Source organism: Ixodes scapularis, unplaced genomic scaffold (assembly GCF_016920785.2).
Source record: "Ixodes scapularis isolate PalLabHiFi unplaced genomic scaffold, ASM1692078v2 PGA_scaffold2__306_contigs__length_199485367, whole genome shotgun sequence".
NCBI lineage: Eukaryota > Metazoa > Arthropoda > Arachnida > Ixodida > Ixodidae > Ixodes > Ixodes scapularis.
Window position 1 is genome coordinate 102,763,376 of NW_024609857.1, and position 19,595 is coordinate 102,782,970.

A 19,595-nucleotide genomic window follows, 5' to 3' on the forward strand; every position below is an offset into this window, starting at 1 on the left:
TGTATGTTGTAAATATTAAATATTAATTTAAATTATCATCTAGTGACAGTGATGGAAGGCTGCAGCTTTTATTTATTTTAGGGCGTGCCGTTACGTGCCAGGTTTTGTGATCGATGCACCTTTCAAGATGGCCGAAAGCAGCCCTTCCAAACCGAACCCCGAGAACGTGAACGACGGGCGCATACACGACCCAAATGAAGAAGCAACTGCCATGAGCAACGAATCGACGTCGGGGGGTTCGCAGCAGTCGTCTCGGGAGGCCTACATCACGGCACTGAACCAGTGGCTGTGGCAGTGCTACCACTGGCAGTGCTTCTCGGCCGCACTCCCTTACGTCGCGCTTCAAGCGTCGACTCAAAACAGAACTGCGTACGAATCGGTTGACATCAATCGCAACCTGCCGAGAACATTTATCGCGAACCAAAACCTCGTTGGCGGACATAGAGTGCAACGACCAAATGCTGCTCCTAGGCTGGGTAATTAGAACTTTCCCTACTACGTGCTGCCCATGTTTCGTGCGCTCCGTGTCCGACGTAAAACGACTGATATCCGCCAACTTAAGAAAACTTGCATGAACCATGCGAAGCCGTCATTTGATCCACCTAAATTGCTGGTGCAATGCTACTTACAGTTATTTCGCTCGAATAATAAACGAATATGCACTACGCTGATCCATTTTGTGTACCATTGGAATTTGAACGTCTTTCAGTACCTGTTAACGCGACGTCTCTCAGTACGTGTTAACGCGAGAATAATGGGGGTTCGGTTAAATCCATGACTTAATAGACCATTTGCAACCTTACCGAAGCATCAAGGAGAATGCAGGGATTGGTGTTCCACGCGCCAAACGCGCACGCCTTCCCCGTATAAAAGATTCGAAGTAAATAACCGAAATAAAGCGTTGACGAACGCGCGTGCAAGATACCATTTGTTTTAGGTATTTGCTTTAGAAAAGTTACTACTGCTGAGGCCAGCACGTGCGGCGCGTGGAACACCAATCCCTGCATTCTTCTTGATGCTTGGGTAATATAGCAGTAGGCCTATTAAGCTGGCGTTGCAATGAGCCAGACTACTTTAACCGTATTTCTTTTCTCATGCCGTTAGCTTACGTAAACGAGAATGGTTGGGAAACAGCTACGGTGCACTACCGATACTCAAAAGTAACCGGTGTGCAGGCGCGCATTCGTCACAATATTCCTAGCGGCAGCTCATAAACAGTGTGGATCTCTATCATTTCGTTGAAACTCGTGTCGTGGACTTACGTTTCGTGGACAACTTTTCATAGACGCACGTTTCAAGGACACGTTTCGTCGACACGATCGTTTCATCGACACTCGTTACGCAGATTGCACGCTGTAGGGACCAGCCACATAGCCAGAAATGGGGGGGGAGGGGTCGGTCCCATGGCCCCCCCTTCCCCCTTCCCCGAAATCTTCCATTTTGCTGAGGCCTGCTCTCCCACTCCCCCTCATACCGCATATTGTCGTGGCGGGCCCCCCAAATCAAAATCCTGGCTACGTGCCTGGTAGGGACACTTTGTAACACGTGCATCACTGGGGTGCGTGTTAACCCACCTCCCCACCTGCATTCAAGCCGCTTCGCAGCGACAATATCCGGCGGCTCATTACAAAAATGTTAACCCACCTGACTGACTTGTACACGCTGCTGCGCGGCGACAGTCTCGTGCGGCTTATTACAGAAAAATAAGGTAATCTGAGCTGTTGATGAAACATAGCGTGTCGATAAAACGTCGTTCGATGAACTGATTTGCCACTGCCTGAAAGGTAGTTCACCATTTCCGTGGGGCACATCGAGTGAATAAAAGGGTTGGCCGACTTGGGATTGGTTACCGTAAAAACTTTTAAAAATGTTGCCTTTTGTGCTTGCAATATAGCTGTCATAGGCCACACCACGAACAAGCTCCTTGTCCTATAAGCCGTTGAAGAAACCAAACTGAGGCTGTTTATCCTGTTGTACAGATTGTCACGATCCATTTGGTACAGTTTACGAGGGTGGTCTACCTTTGGGTAGTTTTCTCAACAATAGCAAATTTGAAGTGAGAGTGTGGGGGGAATTCTGGGGGTATTGAAGTAATCATTTCTGAGCTCTTGAAGGTCTATTACTTCTTAAACTTTTAACAAATCAGAGAAATTCAGTGGGCAAAGTGTTTCACACATCGCTTTGTATGGGTCTGTTATCATTCAATAACAATTTATGTACACCTTCTAGGGCACGAGTTCAAACTGCCGCCCTTGTGGAAGCGCTTCGCTGCGGAAGTTCTCGATTCCTTCATTCTGCTGTTTGTTAAGCTACTGGTGACATATATTGCTGTCGACTTTTTTGACATAATGTGAGTATGCAGATTACCTTAAAGCTTTCATGTTACAATATTTTTTGTTTTTGTTTTGTGGGACGTAAGAGTGTTTGTTGAACTGGTTTGTCATTGAGGGTGCTTACCTTTACACCATTCTTATAAGTGGCTTTTCACTGCTGTAATCCGGATGTCTAGCTATATGAGCTTGCCTTGTTGAACGGTGCTCTGTATATTTACCTCTTCACTTCATAAATGTAGCGATCGTCTATAGATGTCTCACATGGATGTTACGTGATTTGCAGCCGTAGTGAGTTTTGTCGGCATCATACCTTCTACAGTGTTTATTTGACATAATTGCAGTTGTGGTTCTTAGCAAGCAATAGGTCAGACAGCTTGTGGCTTGAGGTTGGCAGTTTGAATGGTGTGATATGAAAGGCATGTGAAAGGCACTCATGTGGGAAACGAAAGTGGCCATGTGCTGTGCCAGCCTCTGTGAAGTGGAGTATAGTGCTACGCAGAACCTGCAAGGTGCAGTATAGTACCTGGGTCGACGTCTAGATAACATTGGTGTCCCTTGGCGGCCAGTATACCCATGACTTTTATAAGAACTGACTATATGTGAGATTTAGGTCAACTGTTGGCTGGGTCCTTGCTCTTTTTTTCTCCATATTTAGTTTATTTTTTTCCATATTTAATTTCTTCTCAAGAAGACCCAATGTGGCTGCATAGAAATTGCGGCTCAATTTCTTCCTAGGGTCAACATCAGAAGTAACTAAAAATAACACTCACTCCCCAAAGGGTCTGAACTTGTTTTTATACTCACGAAATAGAATGTTGTATACTGCTCAGTCAGTTATTTTCTACACTGTGCAACACAGTGCAAACATGTCATCGGTAATTTTTCACGTTTTATTTGGGCAAACCTTTGAGAAGCACCAAATTTTAACACTTAAGCTGGTGCCCTGAATGGAAGTTTTGCACCCCTCTAGTAGTTTTGACATCAGCCTTTTAGTTCCAAGAGAAAATCTGGAAAACCCGGATTGCTTTTTGTCTTAAAGGGACCCGGACACCTCCCAAAATTTTTTTATTATTTTTTGTTAGGCAATCTGTTATGGTGTCCGAAGACTACCCAATCAAAATTTTGCTACAGCATCACATATAATTTTTATGAAGAAAAAAAAAAAAAAAACTGCTTGAAATTAAAATTAAAACTGGACTGGGGAGGAAGAAGAAATATAGGGGAGGAGAGTGTTGCCAAAAATCATGTGGCTGTGCAACTTTTTTTTTTTTTTTTTTTTCAATGAACATATTTGCAGTGTTTCAGAAGCCACAAAAACTATATATCATATTTTGTTTCTATTTTTAACATTGAGTGTGTGCCTTCGATGACCCACGACTTTGATTATCTTTAGTGGTTGTGTCTAAAACATAGAAAATGGCACGTGACCACGGAGAAGAGAGTGAGTGCGACTCAAACCGGCCAGTTCTCGATCGGTGGTTTTCGGGCGGAAAGAAAACGAATTTCGAGCCGCAAATTGTGTTCTGGGTGGTTAGGCTTTCATATGTCACATACAAATAAAACCTTGGCAAGCATAAATACCCATTCAGTGTCCCTTTAACTATGTTGCACTCTGTACATATGCTTTTATTATTTCACTCGATTACCATTTGGGATTGCTTATGTGCATATCAGATTGCACACTTGTGTTTCACAGCTTCTTCCACTCATGTCCATGTTTTCCTCTCTTGTAGAGATCTTGAAAAATATGATTTCGACACGTTGCGCATTGATGCCCTCAACTACAGGCTGGCATTTGAAATGACTTCAGAGATTGTAGTACTCGAGCTTATCCACAGAGTCCTCGTCTGCCTCTATGAGGTATGTTTCTTCCGCTAAATTCACTTCGTGGTTGTGAACAGAGCATTGCACAGGCTTTGTTTAAAAGCCCAATCCTCGCCTGGGTCTGCAAGTTCATCCTTTTGCCTGGCTCGAGCCAGATGTGGCAGCGTAACAGCCTCACGAATGGAACTGTTTAGATAGGTTTGCAGAGAATATTTTAGCTCTCTTCTTTCAACAGATTCTTTCACCCGATTGAAATTGTTGCTTTAGAAAAAGTCTTTTTTTAAATATTATGGTAGTCCTTAATTTTATCCTTAACACTCTGTCTGGCTCATAGAAAATGTAGGCTTGTTTGGGCTTAAATACAAAGTTGAATAATCTGCATGGATCTTAAAAATAAAGCTATGCTTAAATTAAGGGTTTGGTCAACTGTCATACAAGCAAACAGTAATCGTTAGAATGGTTAATGGGGGAAATCTTCTTTTCCTATGTTCTTCATTTTTCTTGCAAAATGACCAAGTGAACCTATTGCTCCTTTTCTTTTGTGCCATTTGTGCCGGTCATGTTTCCAGTGCCCTTCGTTTCCTCTCAGAGTAAATTTTCCACTTTCAGACGATCTGCCTGCACCGGGGTAGCGACACTCCTGGCGGCCGAACGCCCGGGAAGGGCGTGTTTGGGCTGAAGGTCGTGTCCTGCGCCAGCGTCGAAGACATTGGCGATAGCCGGATAAGAGTTTACCCTGCGGGCGACATTGGACTGGGCTGGTGAGAACCCCAACATTCTTACCTTCTGTAGTTGCTAGCAACGTGAGGATGGCGGGGAGAAGCCTCAGCTGTCCCGCTGCCAGCGTGAGCTTTCCCACCTTTGATGACGCCTCAACGTCTTGTGCCTCTCGAGCGTGCACGCCCGGCCAAAGCACGGCAGAAGGCATGGAGTGCGTGCTGGAGGCCAGACTCTCGAGAAACGTGCCATGCTGTTCTCGTTTTGTCGGTGGCTATAGCCGTAAGGTCGGTTGCTATCAGCCCTGTTCAATACTGACAAGCCTGTTTAGAGGCTAAAGTGAGTTGATCATAGGAGAGTGGTGCTATTACCTTAACTGGCGTAATCAGAAAACTATGCGGAGTGCAAGTTTGTCTGCTCCTTGCACAGGGTATGCGATAATGTCTGAACGCCAAGCTCTTATTGGCTGATTGAAAAAAACAAAAAAAAAATATATAGTGAGTAGACCTTGAGGCGTCCAGCCCCCCACTATCCTTTCAGTCAAAGCCCACTACCCACTATCCTTTCAGTCTAAGCCAATCGGAGCTTGGCGTCATTCTGTCGCCACCGCAGCTCCTGCGCAAGGAGCAGACGACTTGCTCTCCGCATAAGGACGAGACAAGTTGATCGAAACAAGGCACCTTGTTTCATTGAACTTGCCTCTTCCCTTTTCCTTTTTTGGTGCCTTTTCTAAGCGTCGGGATGAGCGGTGTGGCTCAATTATTCGCTTTCCTACGGAAAACTTGTAGTGAATGACAGGCTAAGAATGCAGTGCATGCGCCACCCCCGGGTTTAAGGCGCCACTTCCGATCCCTCCGCTGTCGAGAAAATAGTGCGTCGTCTGGTCTGTGACGTGTTGATATCAGTTTCTGGCGCGAGTGGAGGAATCGTGAAGCTTGCTGCTGATTAGGCGGGACGACATCGGTGCGAGTTGGCAAAAGTACCTGCGTTACTTTGCACAGTATGAAAAGGGCTTGTGTCATCCAGTGTGACAGCAGGATAAGATCGCAACTTTGCCCGACGGTGACCTCGTGTGTGACAGTGGTAGGTTGAGGCAACTATCGCTTACCTGACTAATCATGCAGCTGATTGCAACGATGAGACTTGGCAGGGGTACCACATTTCACGGAGGAATAATTACTAATCTCAGCCAGTAATTATCTCTGTAGACGTCCTTCATTCATTGAAGGACGTTTACGGACATCCTTCAATGATTGTTAGACTGAGATAGTTAGACGTCCTTCATTCAGTGAAGGACGTCTAACTATCTCAGTAGATGTCCTTCATTCATTGAAGCCAGCAGAGAAGCAGACGAAGTCCGGTGAGGCACTACAATGGTGACTTTACTCGATCATCTCCCGCAGTATACTGCATCGACAGCGGCGACTGCAGCCTTTTCTTTTCACCCCACATAAACCGCTACGTTTATACTGCGACGATTTTGTGACGCATCTTGACTCAAGGGAGAGACACAAATGAATAGAGAGAAACCATCAATGCCGGCGAAGCACGTAGACCACATTCTCGGCAGTCGTTATGCCTTTTGTCTTGACCAGGTGGGTACAGTGAACACTTAAAAAAAAAAACGCTACCCAGGAAAAAAAAAATTCTGCAAAAAAGGTTGATTTAGAAAAATGCCATATTTACATCCACCAACATCTAGAGAGTATTCCCAGAAAGTTTCATTAGTTTACACTGCATAGTTAATACTGTAAACAACTTAATTTTCGCGGGCTCAAATTTCCGCGAATCGGGCCAAAGCTGAAATTTCGAAATTATTCGCGGGTTCTAATTTTCGCGAATTGAGTGTAGCTTCCGTAGCGTTTACATGCTATATTGCCCGAATTGTTCGCGGGACATATTTTTCGCGAATTTTAGGCGATTCGCGAAAATTAGGTCTTCGCGAAAATTTAGTCGTTTACAGTATTTTATAAATTATTTTCGGTCCACCAATGCTAAAAAAAGGTAAGGGTTAAAACACTTTGAATGCACTTTTCTCCGTTCCACTTTTTGGCATAAATTTCACTTTAGGAAAACTATTGTTTGTTAATGAGATAAGAGGAAAGACTCACTAATTGTTTTCCTAACTGGAATTTTATGGGCAATGCGACTGTGGAATTGTTTTTTGACTTTGTGGATGTCTTTTATAAAACGTGTTAAGATTTTGTCGACGACGTAAAAAGCAAAAGATTTATTTAATTTTTCACTGACATGTTTGCATAAAATAAATTACTCTTTTCAAATTTTTGTTTTCACAGTTGCACTCTCCAGGCATTCTGCTGCAGATCTAGAGTAGAAAAATGATTGGTATTACATTGGTTTCCTAACGATAGTTTTTTTTAAACAAAGTCGGTGTGTTCTCGATAAAAATGACTATAATTTATTTTACAATTCATGTACACAAATGAAACTTTGCGCTGCATTCTGCCTTGCAACTGCCAGTATATAATGTAAATTTCATTTGTATTAAGCCAAAGGTTCAAGAGTTGGCCCTCTTGGGTAATGTCCCCATTTAAACGGCGACGCGACCGTTGGGCATTGTCAGGTAGAAGTTATTGCAGACAAGAGAGGGTAATGGCTCAAATTTGCGGCTGAGACCCAGGTAGGCAGAGAGCAGAAAAATCGGCACGAGAAGTCGGCGTCTCTTGGTGTCGCCTTGCCAACAGTGCGCTTTGCCATATTGAAAACAATTGGCATTGACATTTATCTTCAAAGTTCTATAATTTGTGGAATCCTGTATTTAGAGAGTGATTGTTTAAATTTGTTTAGAAAACATTAAACATCACGTGACGTTACAATGTCAAGTTGTGTTACGCAAATGCCACATCATATCACCGCACATTCAGGGATGCGATCACGTGATGGCCACATATGCTATGTTACATGACATTGTCACATAGCCGTGACGTGATTTAGGTCACGTCAGGTCACATACTGTGGGTTATGCATGGACGCATGGATGAACAAATTTCTGGAAGCAGAGGCCTTCCTTATAAAGCACTCCATGCGGGACCATGAAGACGATTTGGAAGTTTTGTTCAACTTTTTAGTCACGTGGACTGTGACATCAATGTAGGCTCGTCAGGTGGTAGGTCGGACTGAACAAAGGCTGCTCCTTTTCGTTCTAAACCATAACTTGCTAAAAAAAAAAAAAAAAAAAGAAAGTAAATTTAATTACAATAAAATTTATTAATTTTTTTGTCAGAAAGGATTACTACTTTAGAAATAAAATACTATTTCGGTCCGTGATCGTGTGGACTGAACAGCTGAGCACTTTTCACATGCAAGTAAGGGACGGGCACTGACTTGAAAGGCGTCTAGTGTGTCAACCAATCAGGTTAAAGTGTTTTGAACCATGGCTAGAAGTGCTAAAAAGACGATCACGAGAGAAAAGACATACAAGGTTGCTTCTTCTCTCTTGTGTTCATCTTTTTAGCACTTTTAACCATGGTTTAAAATGTTCCTCACCAACTAGCCAAACGACAAGTCCTTTTATAGATCAAGTTCCACTACGAACCCAAGCACAGTGCCAATAGCGCTTCTGAAGGCGTGTACTTCGACAGTTGTTTGCTGCAAACTGGATTGGTTGAGGAGGTCTTCCTCTAAACACCTTGGTGAATGCAAAACGACTCACACTCATAAAAATAGACGAGCTCAATGAGGTGCGCTCCTTGGTCACTGTGCAGACGCCATAGTTTAATATCGTTTGAAACCGAACTGGAAAGGCAATCCCGGGATATTTTTTAAAACAATAATGACTTTATATAGATTATTTGTTTCTCAAACATAAAAATAGTCTATTTAAATATTATTATGGCACGGAGATACATTTTACAACTAACATTTCACACGTCGGTCATCTCTCCAACCAGTGAGAGCCGAGAAAAGGTGCTTAGGCTTGTACGCACCGGGCAGGGCCAAGAGCAGGGCTACCTCCACCTAAATTGTGTCTAACAGTGTAAATATTGATAAAAAAAATAAAAGCTTTTATGAAAAAGTTTACAAAATTTGTGTCCTATCTAGGCTTTAAATTTTCTTTTTTTTTATTTTAGTTTTTTTTTTAAAGGAATTGCCGAGGACTGACTGACTCCTGGTAGAGAATAAATTGCCGTGAAAATAAATTTTGCTTCACGAGAAACATAGTCTGTTGGAGTTTTCGGGTTTTATACGCTTTTAAAATCGGGTTTTATTTTTCTTTAGGAGAACCTGGGAGAAACAGCGATCAGCAGTTGTGCTTGCGGAAGAAAAATTTGTACGATACTCCCTAGGTTTAGTACAGGGGCCTCGAGCCAATTCCAGTATGCGAGTCACATAGACGATTTCAGTGGCCGGAGGGCTTGAATAACAAGTACGACTCCAAACAAGAACAGGACTCTAATGGAACTACTAAAACATTTTGGGATCATCGTCGAGCTTTGTTTTGGCTTTGAAAGTGAGCTGCCACTTTTGTTTCTTTTCCAGGGCCCTGCTGCGTTCCTTTGTGAAGAACTTCACGATGGCGTTCCTGTTCCCAGCCTGCCTTACAATATTCTGCTTCCAGCATGGCAGGGCGGCCTACGACATCCTCTGCAACTGCATTGTCGTGGAGGAGCTGCCACAGAGGAATGAGTAGCCAGCACACCACGCTGCACTCCACTACGCCTCGTCTTAAACCCATCGTAATATTGCAACCTCATACATTCTCGAGTTGCGAGACGGTGTTGAATCATGAGAAGATTGCATTCCGTGCAGCATTGCATACAACCCAAGGGACGAACGGCTGTCTTGGAGAGGAGATAGTCCGTTACTAGATCGCAAAAAAGCTGGAAAGCTTGTTGTGCCGTTGTTTTTGAGAAGTCTATATGCCTGTAGCATTTCATGTCGACACGGTCAAACATTTGGTTGTGCTGTTGCGAGTGCAACAGGCCTACGAAAAAAGCTACCCTGTCGACTTCTGTGAGAGCATCCATACCAAGTGTTGTGATGGTTGTATACTTCTTTGAAGATCACCAACGTTCTCCGCTTTGTGCGTCCCTAAAGTGCCATGCTTTTTTTATTTTTCCGTCGTTGCTAAGTATCTAGTTTCAACTGGAAGCGAGTGAACCACCAACAGATACTATTTTGCTTTTGCAACCTGCACCCGCCACTATGGCAAGCCTTGAAAGAAGATGACCGAGCCCCACATAATAATTAAAGAAAGCCCACTCCATTCCCAGTGGATTTGTTCCTTCCAATCCTTGTTTTGCTGGTGCCATACCTGGCATGGCCGCCGGGACACCGACTACTTCGCGAACATATATTTTCATTGCTATTTGTTCGTTGTTATCGTAGTTTAGTAAATCATGAAAGACAAGTGGATTGAGGCACTTCCCGAAACAATTTATGAATGTGCTAAAACTAGACCAACGTGGTTGATTCTGGGTGTGTGTAGTGTGAAGGCCTGTCCAAACAGGATAGGTAGTTCAAAAATCGTGAGGCGATACGACGACATGAATCGTGTGGCGCTCTGCTTCCGTCAGTTTTTTTTTTTTGGGTGGGGGGGGGGGAGGGGGAGGGGGAGGGGAGTTTCCTCATCAAAGGTTGCCCGTGCCTTTCACGGGGGCCTTGAACTCGCTCGTCATGTAGTCTGGACAGCCACTAACAAACTCTGTTGGCTGTCGGTCAATTGCTCAAGGCCTCCGCTGCTCTTCGGGTCCGGAAAACGGGAAAGGGAAAGGCTAAGTTTAAAATCTTACCGAAATAGATCTGAGCTACTCTGGTGGGTTGCGACGCTGATTACAGAGATAGAGTGGTGCTGAACGCAGGTAGATTTTTGAATGCAAAGGTACAAAACCCTTATTCTGGAGTAAGATTGAGTAAATTTTGGAACACAGCCAAGGATACGAGGACCTGGCAGAACAGATGGACAGCATTGGCAGGTGGCATGCGACGTCTAGTCTGACGAGCGCCGAGGTAACTCGAAAAGCGGAGGAAACGCGGAGGAAAATCGTGATGTTTGCTTGGCCGGTGTCCAAACAGACATCGGACTGCCGGAGTGCTGGGCACTTCAACTTCCACGATTTTTGATGGTCATGTCACCTCACGATTTTTTAAATGCCCTGTTTGGGCAGGCCTCGAGACTGCTAGTGCGAACAAGCAAATCACTTTTCTTATTTTTCACTTAGACTCGAAAGGCTGTCACCATACCTCTACTATTGTGGTGGGAAGTGCTGACTTGGGGCACAAACCTAAGTTGTAAAATTTCACCTCCACCAATGCACGTTTGCAAGTCCAGTCTCAGGGCGCCGCCATCTTGCTCAGTGGCGTACGCTTGGGTGCGGCCATAATCCGATTACGATGCCTTAGCAAGGCTTTGTAATTGGATTATGATGCATCCAAGCTCCCCCCAGCTGATCAAGATGGCAGTGCCCTGAAGCCGGACTTGCAAACACGTGTGCTGTCTTGATGTAAAATGCAAAAAAAGTGCCGAGGTCGTGTTTCCGCTAGGAGTGTTGCACAGTGTGCATCTTTAATATAGTCAGTACTGGTCTGTGGTGTGGTTTGGAATAGAGTGCTCAGGAAAAAGGGAGGGGTGGGGGGCTGGCAGGCATGATCGCTTTCTAAGTATTTCATACATTCCTAGTAAATAATTCAGGAAATGGGGAAGGAAATCTCTCCACCCGTCATCCCCCCTCTTCCGAACACTTTTGATGCCACTGACTCTGAGGTTTTGAATTGCTTAAGACATCAAATTAGAGAAGGGAGTACAAACTTTGTTTGCTGCGCCACGGAAATAGTCAATGCATTGCCAAAGGCTCAGACATTGCCAGGATGTAGTGCTAGGAGTTGGGATTAAGATGCCATATTTTCAAAATGTATGGTTTTGGAAGTAATACATTAAAAGCGAAAAATTATTCTGCTGACGAGGGCCACTGGGCAGCAGAAGCAGGCGGTATGCTCCCGTTTTTCACTGCAGCTGGTGCCACTATCGATGACAAGCTGTAGGAAGCAGACTGAAACACAGAACTAGAAAAAACAAATGCACTCTTTCTATCAGTATTCAAGGGATTCCTATTCCAAATTAAATCAGCTTTATACTTCCAATGTTTTTCTTTGGTAGCTAGGTTTAAAAATATTAGCATCTTATCCCAACCACTATACAGGCTGTTCCATATAACTTGAGCCAATGTTTAAACATTTTTTGGTTAACTTTAGGAAGATGAAACCAAAGAGTTAAGTTTGTTAATTGTTTGGAGCAAGTCTGGCTCTTCTTGTGTTTTTGCCCAATGAAATAATTAGGATTAATGAATCAACTTTTGAAATATAAGTCTCAAATGATAAAGTTGTACAGCATCCACAGAAACATCTAATTCAATGTACATCTTATCAAGAAACCTCAAACACTGTTCGTTTTTCCGGGCCTTTAAGAAAAACCTGTGAAGAAAAAAGAAACTTGTGACTGCGTTTGTGCACCTTATATTGTAGCGCACTCAAGCGTGACTTGAATGAACTAATCCTGCCCACTGGGCAGGCGCGCTGCCTCTGCAAGAACAAATACAGTAACAAGGCACTGATAATGACTCTGGCCGCGAGACATGTGGCGGGGAGTTATTTCGCGAGCTCGACCGATATTACGTGTCGAAGAGCCAATCAGACGGCAAAAAAGGCACGTCATAGCGTGCTCGGTCTGCAGTTGATAGGACCAGCCAGTTTTCGGTGTTTCTGTGTGTGCTCTTCCAGCAGCTTGTCATATCAACTGCAGAGAGCACACCACGACATGGCACTTTTTACGCAGTTCGATTATCCCTTTGGCTCATGACGTTGGCCTTGTTGGGACCCAAGATGAAACGAAGTATAGTGCGAATCTGTCGCTGGAGCCCCGTCAACAGTGCCCCGTCCCGCACCCTGACCAGCATATGGGCCTACACTCTAAGAAATGCCTGAGCATCTACTTTTCTGCCAAACACTCGAAGAGCCAATCTCTGCGATCTACGAAATCAGCTCAGTGAATTATGAGGCAGAACATCAGTTTAGATCTCAAAATCAAGTCTGCGCTGTGGCATTACGCAATGCAAGCACAACGCTTTGCATTGCGTAATGCCACAGCGCAGACTTCATGTTTAGCTCTAAACGAATGTTCTGCCTCACCATTCTCTGAGCTGATTTCATAGATTGCAGAGATTGGCTCTTTGAGTGTTTTGCGGGTAAGTAGACGCGCAGGCATTTCTTAGAGTGTGGTTAGTTCAAGCCACGGTTGAGAGCGATAGAATACAAGGCGTGCGAGCATAAAGTCACACATCTTTTCATTAATTTCCGGGCTTTATTTGAAGCTTGGAAATACAAACTGTGTCGGAGGTTTCTTGACAAAAATCACCGAGCTGGATGTGTCCAAGGACGCCGTACAAATTCCATCGTTGCAACTTTTGCTCTAAATAGAATATTTGGAAAGTTCATTTCTAAACTGATTATTTCATTGGGCGAAATAAAAAAAAAAAAATAGCTCGGCTTGCTCCCAACAGTGAACAAACTTGTATTCCTCTGATTTTGTCTCCCTACAATGCACCAAAATGTTTTTAAGCCTTGGCTTAAGTTACGTGGAACACCCTGTATATACGAGCATGATCATCGAGAATGGCAGGGAGGTCTTTCAGTTGTGCCACATGCAGAGTGACTTTCCTACCTTTGATATCTCTTCAACGTCTTGCGAGCATAGAGCATGCACGTGCAGCCGTTCCTATCCTGTCGGCAACCAGAGCGCTGCATTCCAGCACAGTCCGTGCTTTCGGCTCGGCAAAGCATTTCGGCGGAACACGGTTTGTTTTGTAAATGCGCGGTAAAGCAGTCACACTTTATTGCACGTTGGTTTCAGCAGAATACTAAATGTACCATGACAAATGTTGTCCGTTTATTCACTGCAACCCCATGTTGCGTCATATTGTCTGCCTCGTTCTTGTCATCGGGCATTGCGTGCTGTTTTGTGGTACGTTTGGCTTTATCACTATCACCAGGCATTGCATGCCTGCCAAAGACTACCACAGGAAACCGCTCCCTCCATTGCGAGAGTTCTTTTTCCACTTCGCGTTGCTAGAGTCGATGAAAGACACGGGTGTTAGGTGCTGTCGTATCAATTTTTATTTCACTGCACACTCACAAGCACCATTTATGAGGTTACTTATTGCTCAGGAGCAAAACAGAATGTCACTCGACTGCACGTACAGTTACATATGATATGAGAAACACTATTTTCGCTCCTTGCATCCTCTCTAAAATGGAAAACACAATGAAGTAAGTCCTTGTTATCTTTCCCATTAGGAACTCGATGTGCTTCGCCTTAGCAGTTGTGTCGTAAAGTATTTTCTTACAGAACAGAAACAAGTTATATTAGAATGTGACATTAATTGAGGTTGTGAATTGCAACTCCTGGCCATTAGCTCTTTTGAGCAGATTTGCTATCTACAGAAGACACACTAAAAATGATATGCAGATGGAGCTCTACTGTATCCTGCCTGGAGCATCCCTGAACCCACTTCATGTTGTACTCCTCGAAAAGTATGCCGGTGGTGTGTCGACACGCAATTATTGCTTGCAGCTTCCTTTAGCAGGCCTTGTTTCAACTCGTAGCTTTCACTTCAATTCTCCTCGGGTAGAAACTGAAGGTGTCATTATTAGTGACAAGATATTGGATTTTAGAGACAAGTCAAACTTTATACACATTCTACCGTTATCCACGCCCAGCTGTTACTTTTCTTTTTTTTTTAATTTCCTTCAAGTGCAATATCATACATGGAGAAGACCAAAACAGTACAGATCATTCTTAGGCACAGAATGGTGTAGTGCACATCTTTTAATTTGGTTGGTTCTTTGTGTTGCATTTTTAGTTATGTGATCGCATAAGCTTAATTGCTTCATGCGTTTGTCTAGAAAAACAGGAATGCAACACATGCAAATAGTCCTTCAGAACAATCATTACTGCCTGCTGCTGCCTAACATAGAATGCCTTTTTGGAAAATGGGCACCAAGTTTCTACTGCCGGCTGTGATCGAAGTGAAAACAAAAGTCTCAATATTTAGATGCACCAAACCTGATTTCTGGTTTTGAGGTCTGCTCTGGGTACTGTTCTCCAATCCAGCAAGACTGTTTGGTTAAAACCCAGTTTCGCTGCCTTTTCCGTCACTGTCTTTGAACTTCTAACAACTTGTATGATCTGTGTAATTGCTACTACTGAAATCCAGAAACCATGGAGGTAGCAAGCTTCTAGAGGCATTATGATGCGTGAAGCCAGAAGTGTGTTGGGGACATGTCTTCGAGGATGACCAAAACAGCTGTGGTTTTGGTCATCATTGGGGGCATGACAGAGGTGGCGTCATGTCACCTCCAGAAGCTTCCTACCTCCATGCCAAACACATTGCACTAAAGATGACAAATTGGCATTCAATAATGCACCCTGAGCCTTGCGAAAATGATAAAGGGCCATTTATCGAGCCATTGCACAGTGATTGGCCACAGAGATCTAGTCTGACAGTACCATCTGTCACGAAATTAAACCTGAAAGGAAACGCAGTCATTTGCACCCAGTGTAAGGTTAATCAGAATGTGTAACCATGTTTTGAGGTATATGTTTAAAACCTAATGAATTCTGTTTTTGTATGTGCATAAAAATGGGATAAAGCACGCTAGTTTTTCCTAATCAGAAAGGATAACATGCAAAACCATGGAGACAGTTCAAGCTGGTTCGGTTTTTACTACACCTGACAGTGTTGAGGACCGTTCAGCATCCTCGGATGGGAATCTCAACGTTTCCTCGTGCCTCCCAATGATTGTCGGATAAAAAGCCCCAATTCAAGTCCCGAATCCTGGAAAAAAGCACACCGGAGAAAAGCTCACCGGAGATAAGCTCACCGGAGAATAGCTCACCGCAAAACCGGCGGATGCGGAGAAAAGCTCACCGACCATTGAGCGTATGCGGAGAAAAGCTCACCGTTTTTTTTTTTTCTTTTTTTTTTTATATGGAGGTTGTTGGATCATGCCTCCAATTTATTTCCATTAAAATTCGTCAGCTTTGTAAAAAAGAAATTTAATTTTTTTTTTATTATTTATAAGCTTATTGGGTACATTGCTCCCAAATTAATAATTGCAGGCGAGTGTTTTCTGTGGCCTACTCTCTAGGCAACGAAAGCCTAACTGAAAACTTTATGAACTTGACGAAGAGGATAAAGTTCGAAAACTTAATAATGTCTACCTAAAACCTAGAAATCAAAACTGTAAATGCCGAAAGTGCATGCGCAACAGCGCGGTGCCTGAAATTCTCTTTGAAGCTTTTGTTAACCTTTTGAAAACAGGATAAAACAGTCAGTAGGATATCAAGGCCTTTTTCTTCCACGGACATGCACGTTTTCTAGCCGTTCGTGCTGGTGTTTCGGCACGTTGCCTTTGTGTGATAGTGACCTTTTACGGTGAGCCATTCATGATCTTCCGAGTTGCACACTGGCACCGTAGTTACTCGTGACCTATTTAAGGAGTAGTCTTCTGTAAGGTAGCGAATAGGGCGAGTTGGTAAACGTTATACATGATGAAAACCGCTCAAACGACGACGACGGAGTGAAGACAACAGACACGACAGGAGGAAGCTGTTCTCGTAACTTAAGTTTTGTTAGTTAAATTAACAGAAAGAAAACAGTGTAGCTGACATTGATTACATCAACTAACACCTACTTATCTATTGGGCACTACACAATATTTGGAGCCGAAACGGTTCACCACACCGCTATTCATATTATCTCGCAAAATACAAACCTCTTAATTTGACAGAGATACCGACGGCGCACTGGCATTTGTCAATAAATTGTCTTTTTTACCGGTGTACGTAATTCTGATTTTATACTTGCCGCTTTATTAATATACAAAATGGGTGATTACTAATTTCTGAGGAATTAGTAAATATGCCCAATGAACTAAGAATGTTATAAAAAAGAGGACATATTTTTAATGAAGTGACGAATGCGAATTGTGTTAAATTGCCACGTTTGACGCAAAATCCGCTAAGTTAAAAAAAAAAAAAAATCTGAGCTTTTCTCCGCATCCGTTCAAAGGCCGGTGAGCTTTTCTCCGCATCTGCCGGTTTTGCGGTGAGCTTTTCTCCCGTGAGCTTATCTCCGGTGAGCTTTTCTTCGCCGCCCGAAAGCCCGATCTGATGCACAAAATTTGCTTTGGGCATCTACTTTAAGTGCTTTTCTGCCCAAGTTTAATAATCTGTTCCTATTCCCACATCGCATTGCAAACTTTAATCAACACTCTTGAATGAACGAAGTTACTAAACCCATAAAGGAAGCAGAATTTTCTACTAGTTACTCAAGTGGTGCAACGTTTTTTAAGACAAATGAAGATTGCCTAGTGTCGTTAATCTGACAGCTAAGCAGCTCATGTGCAACTGTACCTCGTTACGATAGCAGATGATTGTATCTGTTTTAAAGGACTCTTTTGAAAGGAGCGAGTTCTTGAAATATTCTGGATTAAATGGCAGAGTGCAAAAACCAAGAAAATTAATCAGGGTTACGCTGCGTGCAAATAATAACAGGTGCCTTCTGAAAATAGGCTATTTTTCACTTTCTTTGCTCATGCAGGATTTTGTTTATTCTAATATTTTCATGGGAGAGATGTACCTATCATACTGACTGCACATCTGTGGCGAATTTCGGTGCAATGACTCGGGCATTGGGGGCTCGTAGGTCCAACCCCGCTTGGCTGTAGGTTTTCTTGGCAGAAGTCTGTCTCCCTTTCTTTGGTTAATGTACAGAAACCGAAACCCAAAAGAAGGGAACCAAGATCCTGTTTCAAAACAAAAGAAAGCTGCTCACACACTTCAAATGTACAACTTAGAATTTTGTAGATCCAGGTCCTTGTCCGTACTCCAGGCGCGCCGGAAGTGTCCGGAGGGCATTTCCAAATCTGTGTGGGGGAAAGGAAAAAGAACAAAATTCCAGCATGTTTTTATCATACCCGACAAGCTCGGAGACATACAGAATGTGTTGTGAACGGGCTGGCCAGATGCTGTGTGTGTGCGACGTCATGATGTCATGTGAAATCATGGTGTCCTGTGACTTGTGTGACTGATGTCCCAGAGTCGCGCTACCTCTTGATATGGCGTGTCTCTGTGTAATGCTGGGACGTAATGCTGCATCATGACAGTGTTCTCGTGGACCTCGACTGATAGAACACGTTTTGTGTTAAAAGGAGTCGTAAGCATTGGCACATCACCATATCGTCTATAGCGGAGCTCTTGGCCCTCCCCTTTGCTCACCAACCATGTCTGTCTTGTCGTGGCTGTACTCCCGCGACAGACCGGTAATAAACGCTTGCTGATGAAGCAGTGCTTCTCTGACAATGCTTCCCGTTTAGTGTTTGTGATACTGCGTGGTGTTTTCCTAGGGTCTCGCTTATTTTAACAATGTGCGTTTTTGCTTATCGTCCTTTTTATCATGAACAAAATGGTGGGCCCTTGGGGCTCGTATTTGCACCTTAGCTGTATCCAGGTTGGGTCGTCTAATCATTTTGCTACTTTTCTTTCTATGAACAGGAAAATAGCTTTGAGTATATAGAGTAGAAGAATCAATTTCAATTAAACAGTCACTTTTTAACACACTCTTGAAATGGCATGTGAAGCGGCTTTTTAGTAATAAGAAAAAAAAAGTAGATTTCTTCCTTCTCTCATTTGCCGTGCAACAGAAGCTAACTGGGGTAAAATTCTATATAAATTGACAAACATATCTGCTACATAACCCCGGAAAGAAAGAAAAAAAAAAAAAAGAATCACAGTTGTGGGGCAGTCGATTTTAATAAATAATAGAATGAAATTTTCCCAATCGTGTGTCCTCTGCCAAATGCGGAATTCTAGAATTCGCTCATCCTCGTCTGGAAAAGCTAGGAGGCTTTGGTCATTGTTGAAAATTGTTTCAGTAATACCTGGGTGATTTCATCTCAACTCAGGCACGGATTTAGGGTCGAATTTTTAATTTTGACGAAGAAAATATATGTTTTGGAGCAATTCCTACAATAAAAGAAAACGTAAACGGCAATTTCGTCGGACTTTTTTTTTTTTTTTTTGTTCTCAAGTTATGCATCGTTGAAGCGGCCAAGGTGGAGACTGACGTTTTTCCAGCTTATCGGAAGTTCCATATTTCACTCCCATCCCTTTTCCCTACTTTCTACGCTGCATCAATATGACTTCTTGGGAACACTCTAGACATAATGCTTTTTTATGCTAATTAAGCGTCTAGGTCATAACATTCTTAATGTTTGCTTTTTATTTGTCAAACCGCCTCTCTGTGACGATATTTGACGAAGTTCAGCAAGCTGTGCTGTGTGACCTAATCAACATCTTTTTATGTTTCTTTTAATTGATTGATTGATTGAACATGTTCTGTTAATAAAAAAAGAAGTAAAGCGCGTGCGACTCTCTCTCTAATCAATTGTCCACTGACATCGGAGAGAGAAGAATGATTTTCTGTAGCCTCTGTGCACCAAATAGAAAAATAATCTTAATATTCGTTATCCTGGAGGGCAAATGAAGACGATTTAAGTGTCCTTCCTCATATACAGAACCGCTTCAGCTTCCCTTTAATATAGTTAGGGTTCTGCATTTTCGAATAAATCTGATACAATCTGAAAGAAAAAAAATACTTTCCAGTAAAAATATGTAGAATTTGGATTATTCCGCACAACTCCGTA

The 19,595-nt window shown here is 43.1% G+C and overlaps 2 protein-coding genes across 3 annotated transcripts in view; one reads left to right on the plus strand and one right to left on the minus strand.

The window, feature by feature from the left end:
• The first annotated feature begins 105 nt into the window (after window positions 1–105).
• Window positions 106–18,249, plus strand: LOC120846118 (protein FAM8A1). The gene is made up of 5 exons (XM_040217792.3): window positions 106–476; window positions 2,230–2,350; window positions 4,067–4,193; window positions 4,767–4,918; window positions 9,375–18,249. The coding sequence occupies exons 1-5, from the start codon at window positions 128–130 to the stop codon at window positions 9,523–9,525; spliced, it is 900 nt and encodes a 299-aa protein (XP_040073726.2). The 5' UTR covers window positions 106–127; the 3' UTR covers window positions 9,526–18,249.
• The window catches only part of LOC8032127 (neurogenic protein big brain), a 260,949-nt gene continuing 255,334 nt past the window's right edge, over window positions 13,981–19,595 (minus strand). For both annotated transcript variants that reach the window (XM_040217793.3, XM_040503615.2), the window contains exon 6: window positions 13,981–17,816. In XM_040217793.3, coding sequence (XP_040073727.1) covers window positions 17,744–17,816 — 73 coding nt within the window. In that variant the 3' untranslated portion in view covers window positions 13,981–17,743. The remainder of the gene's footprint in view (window positions 17,817–19,595) is intronic.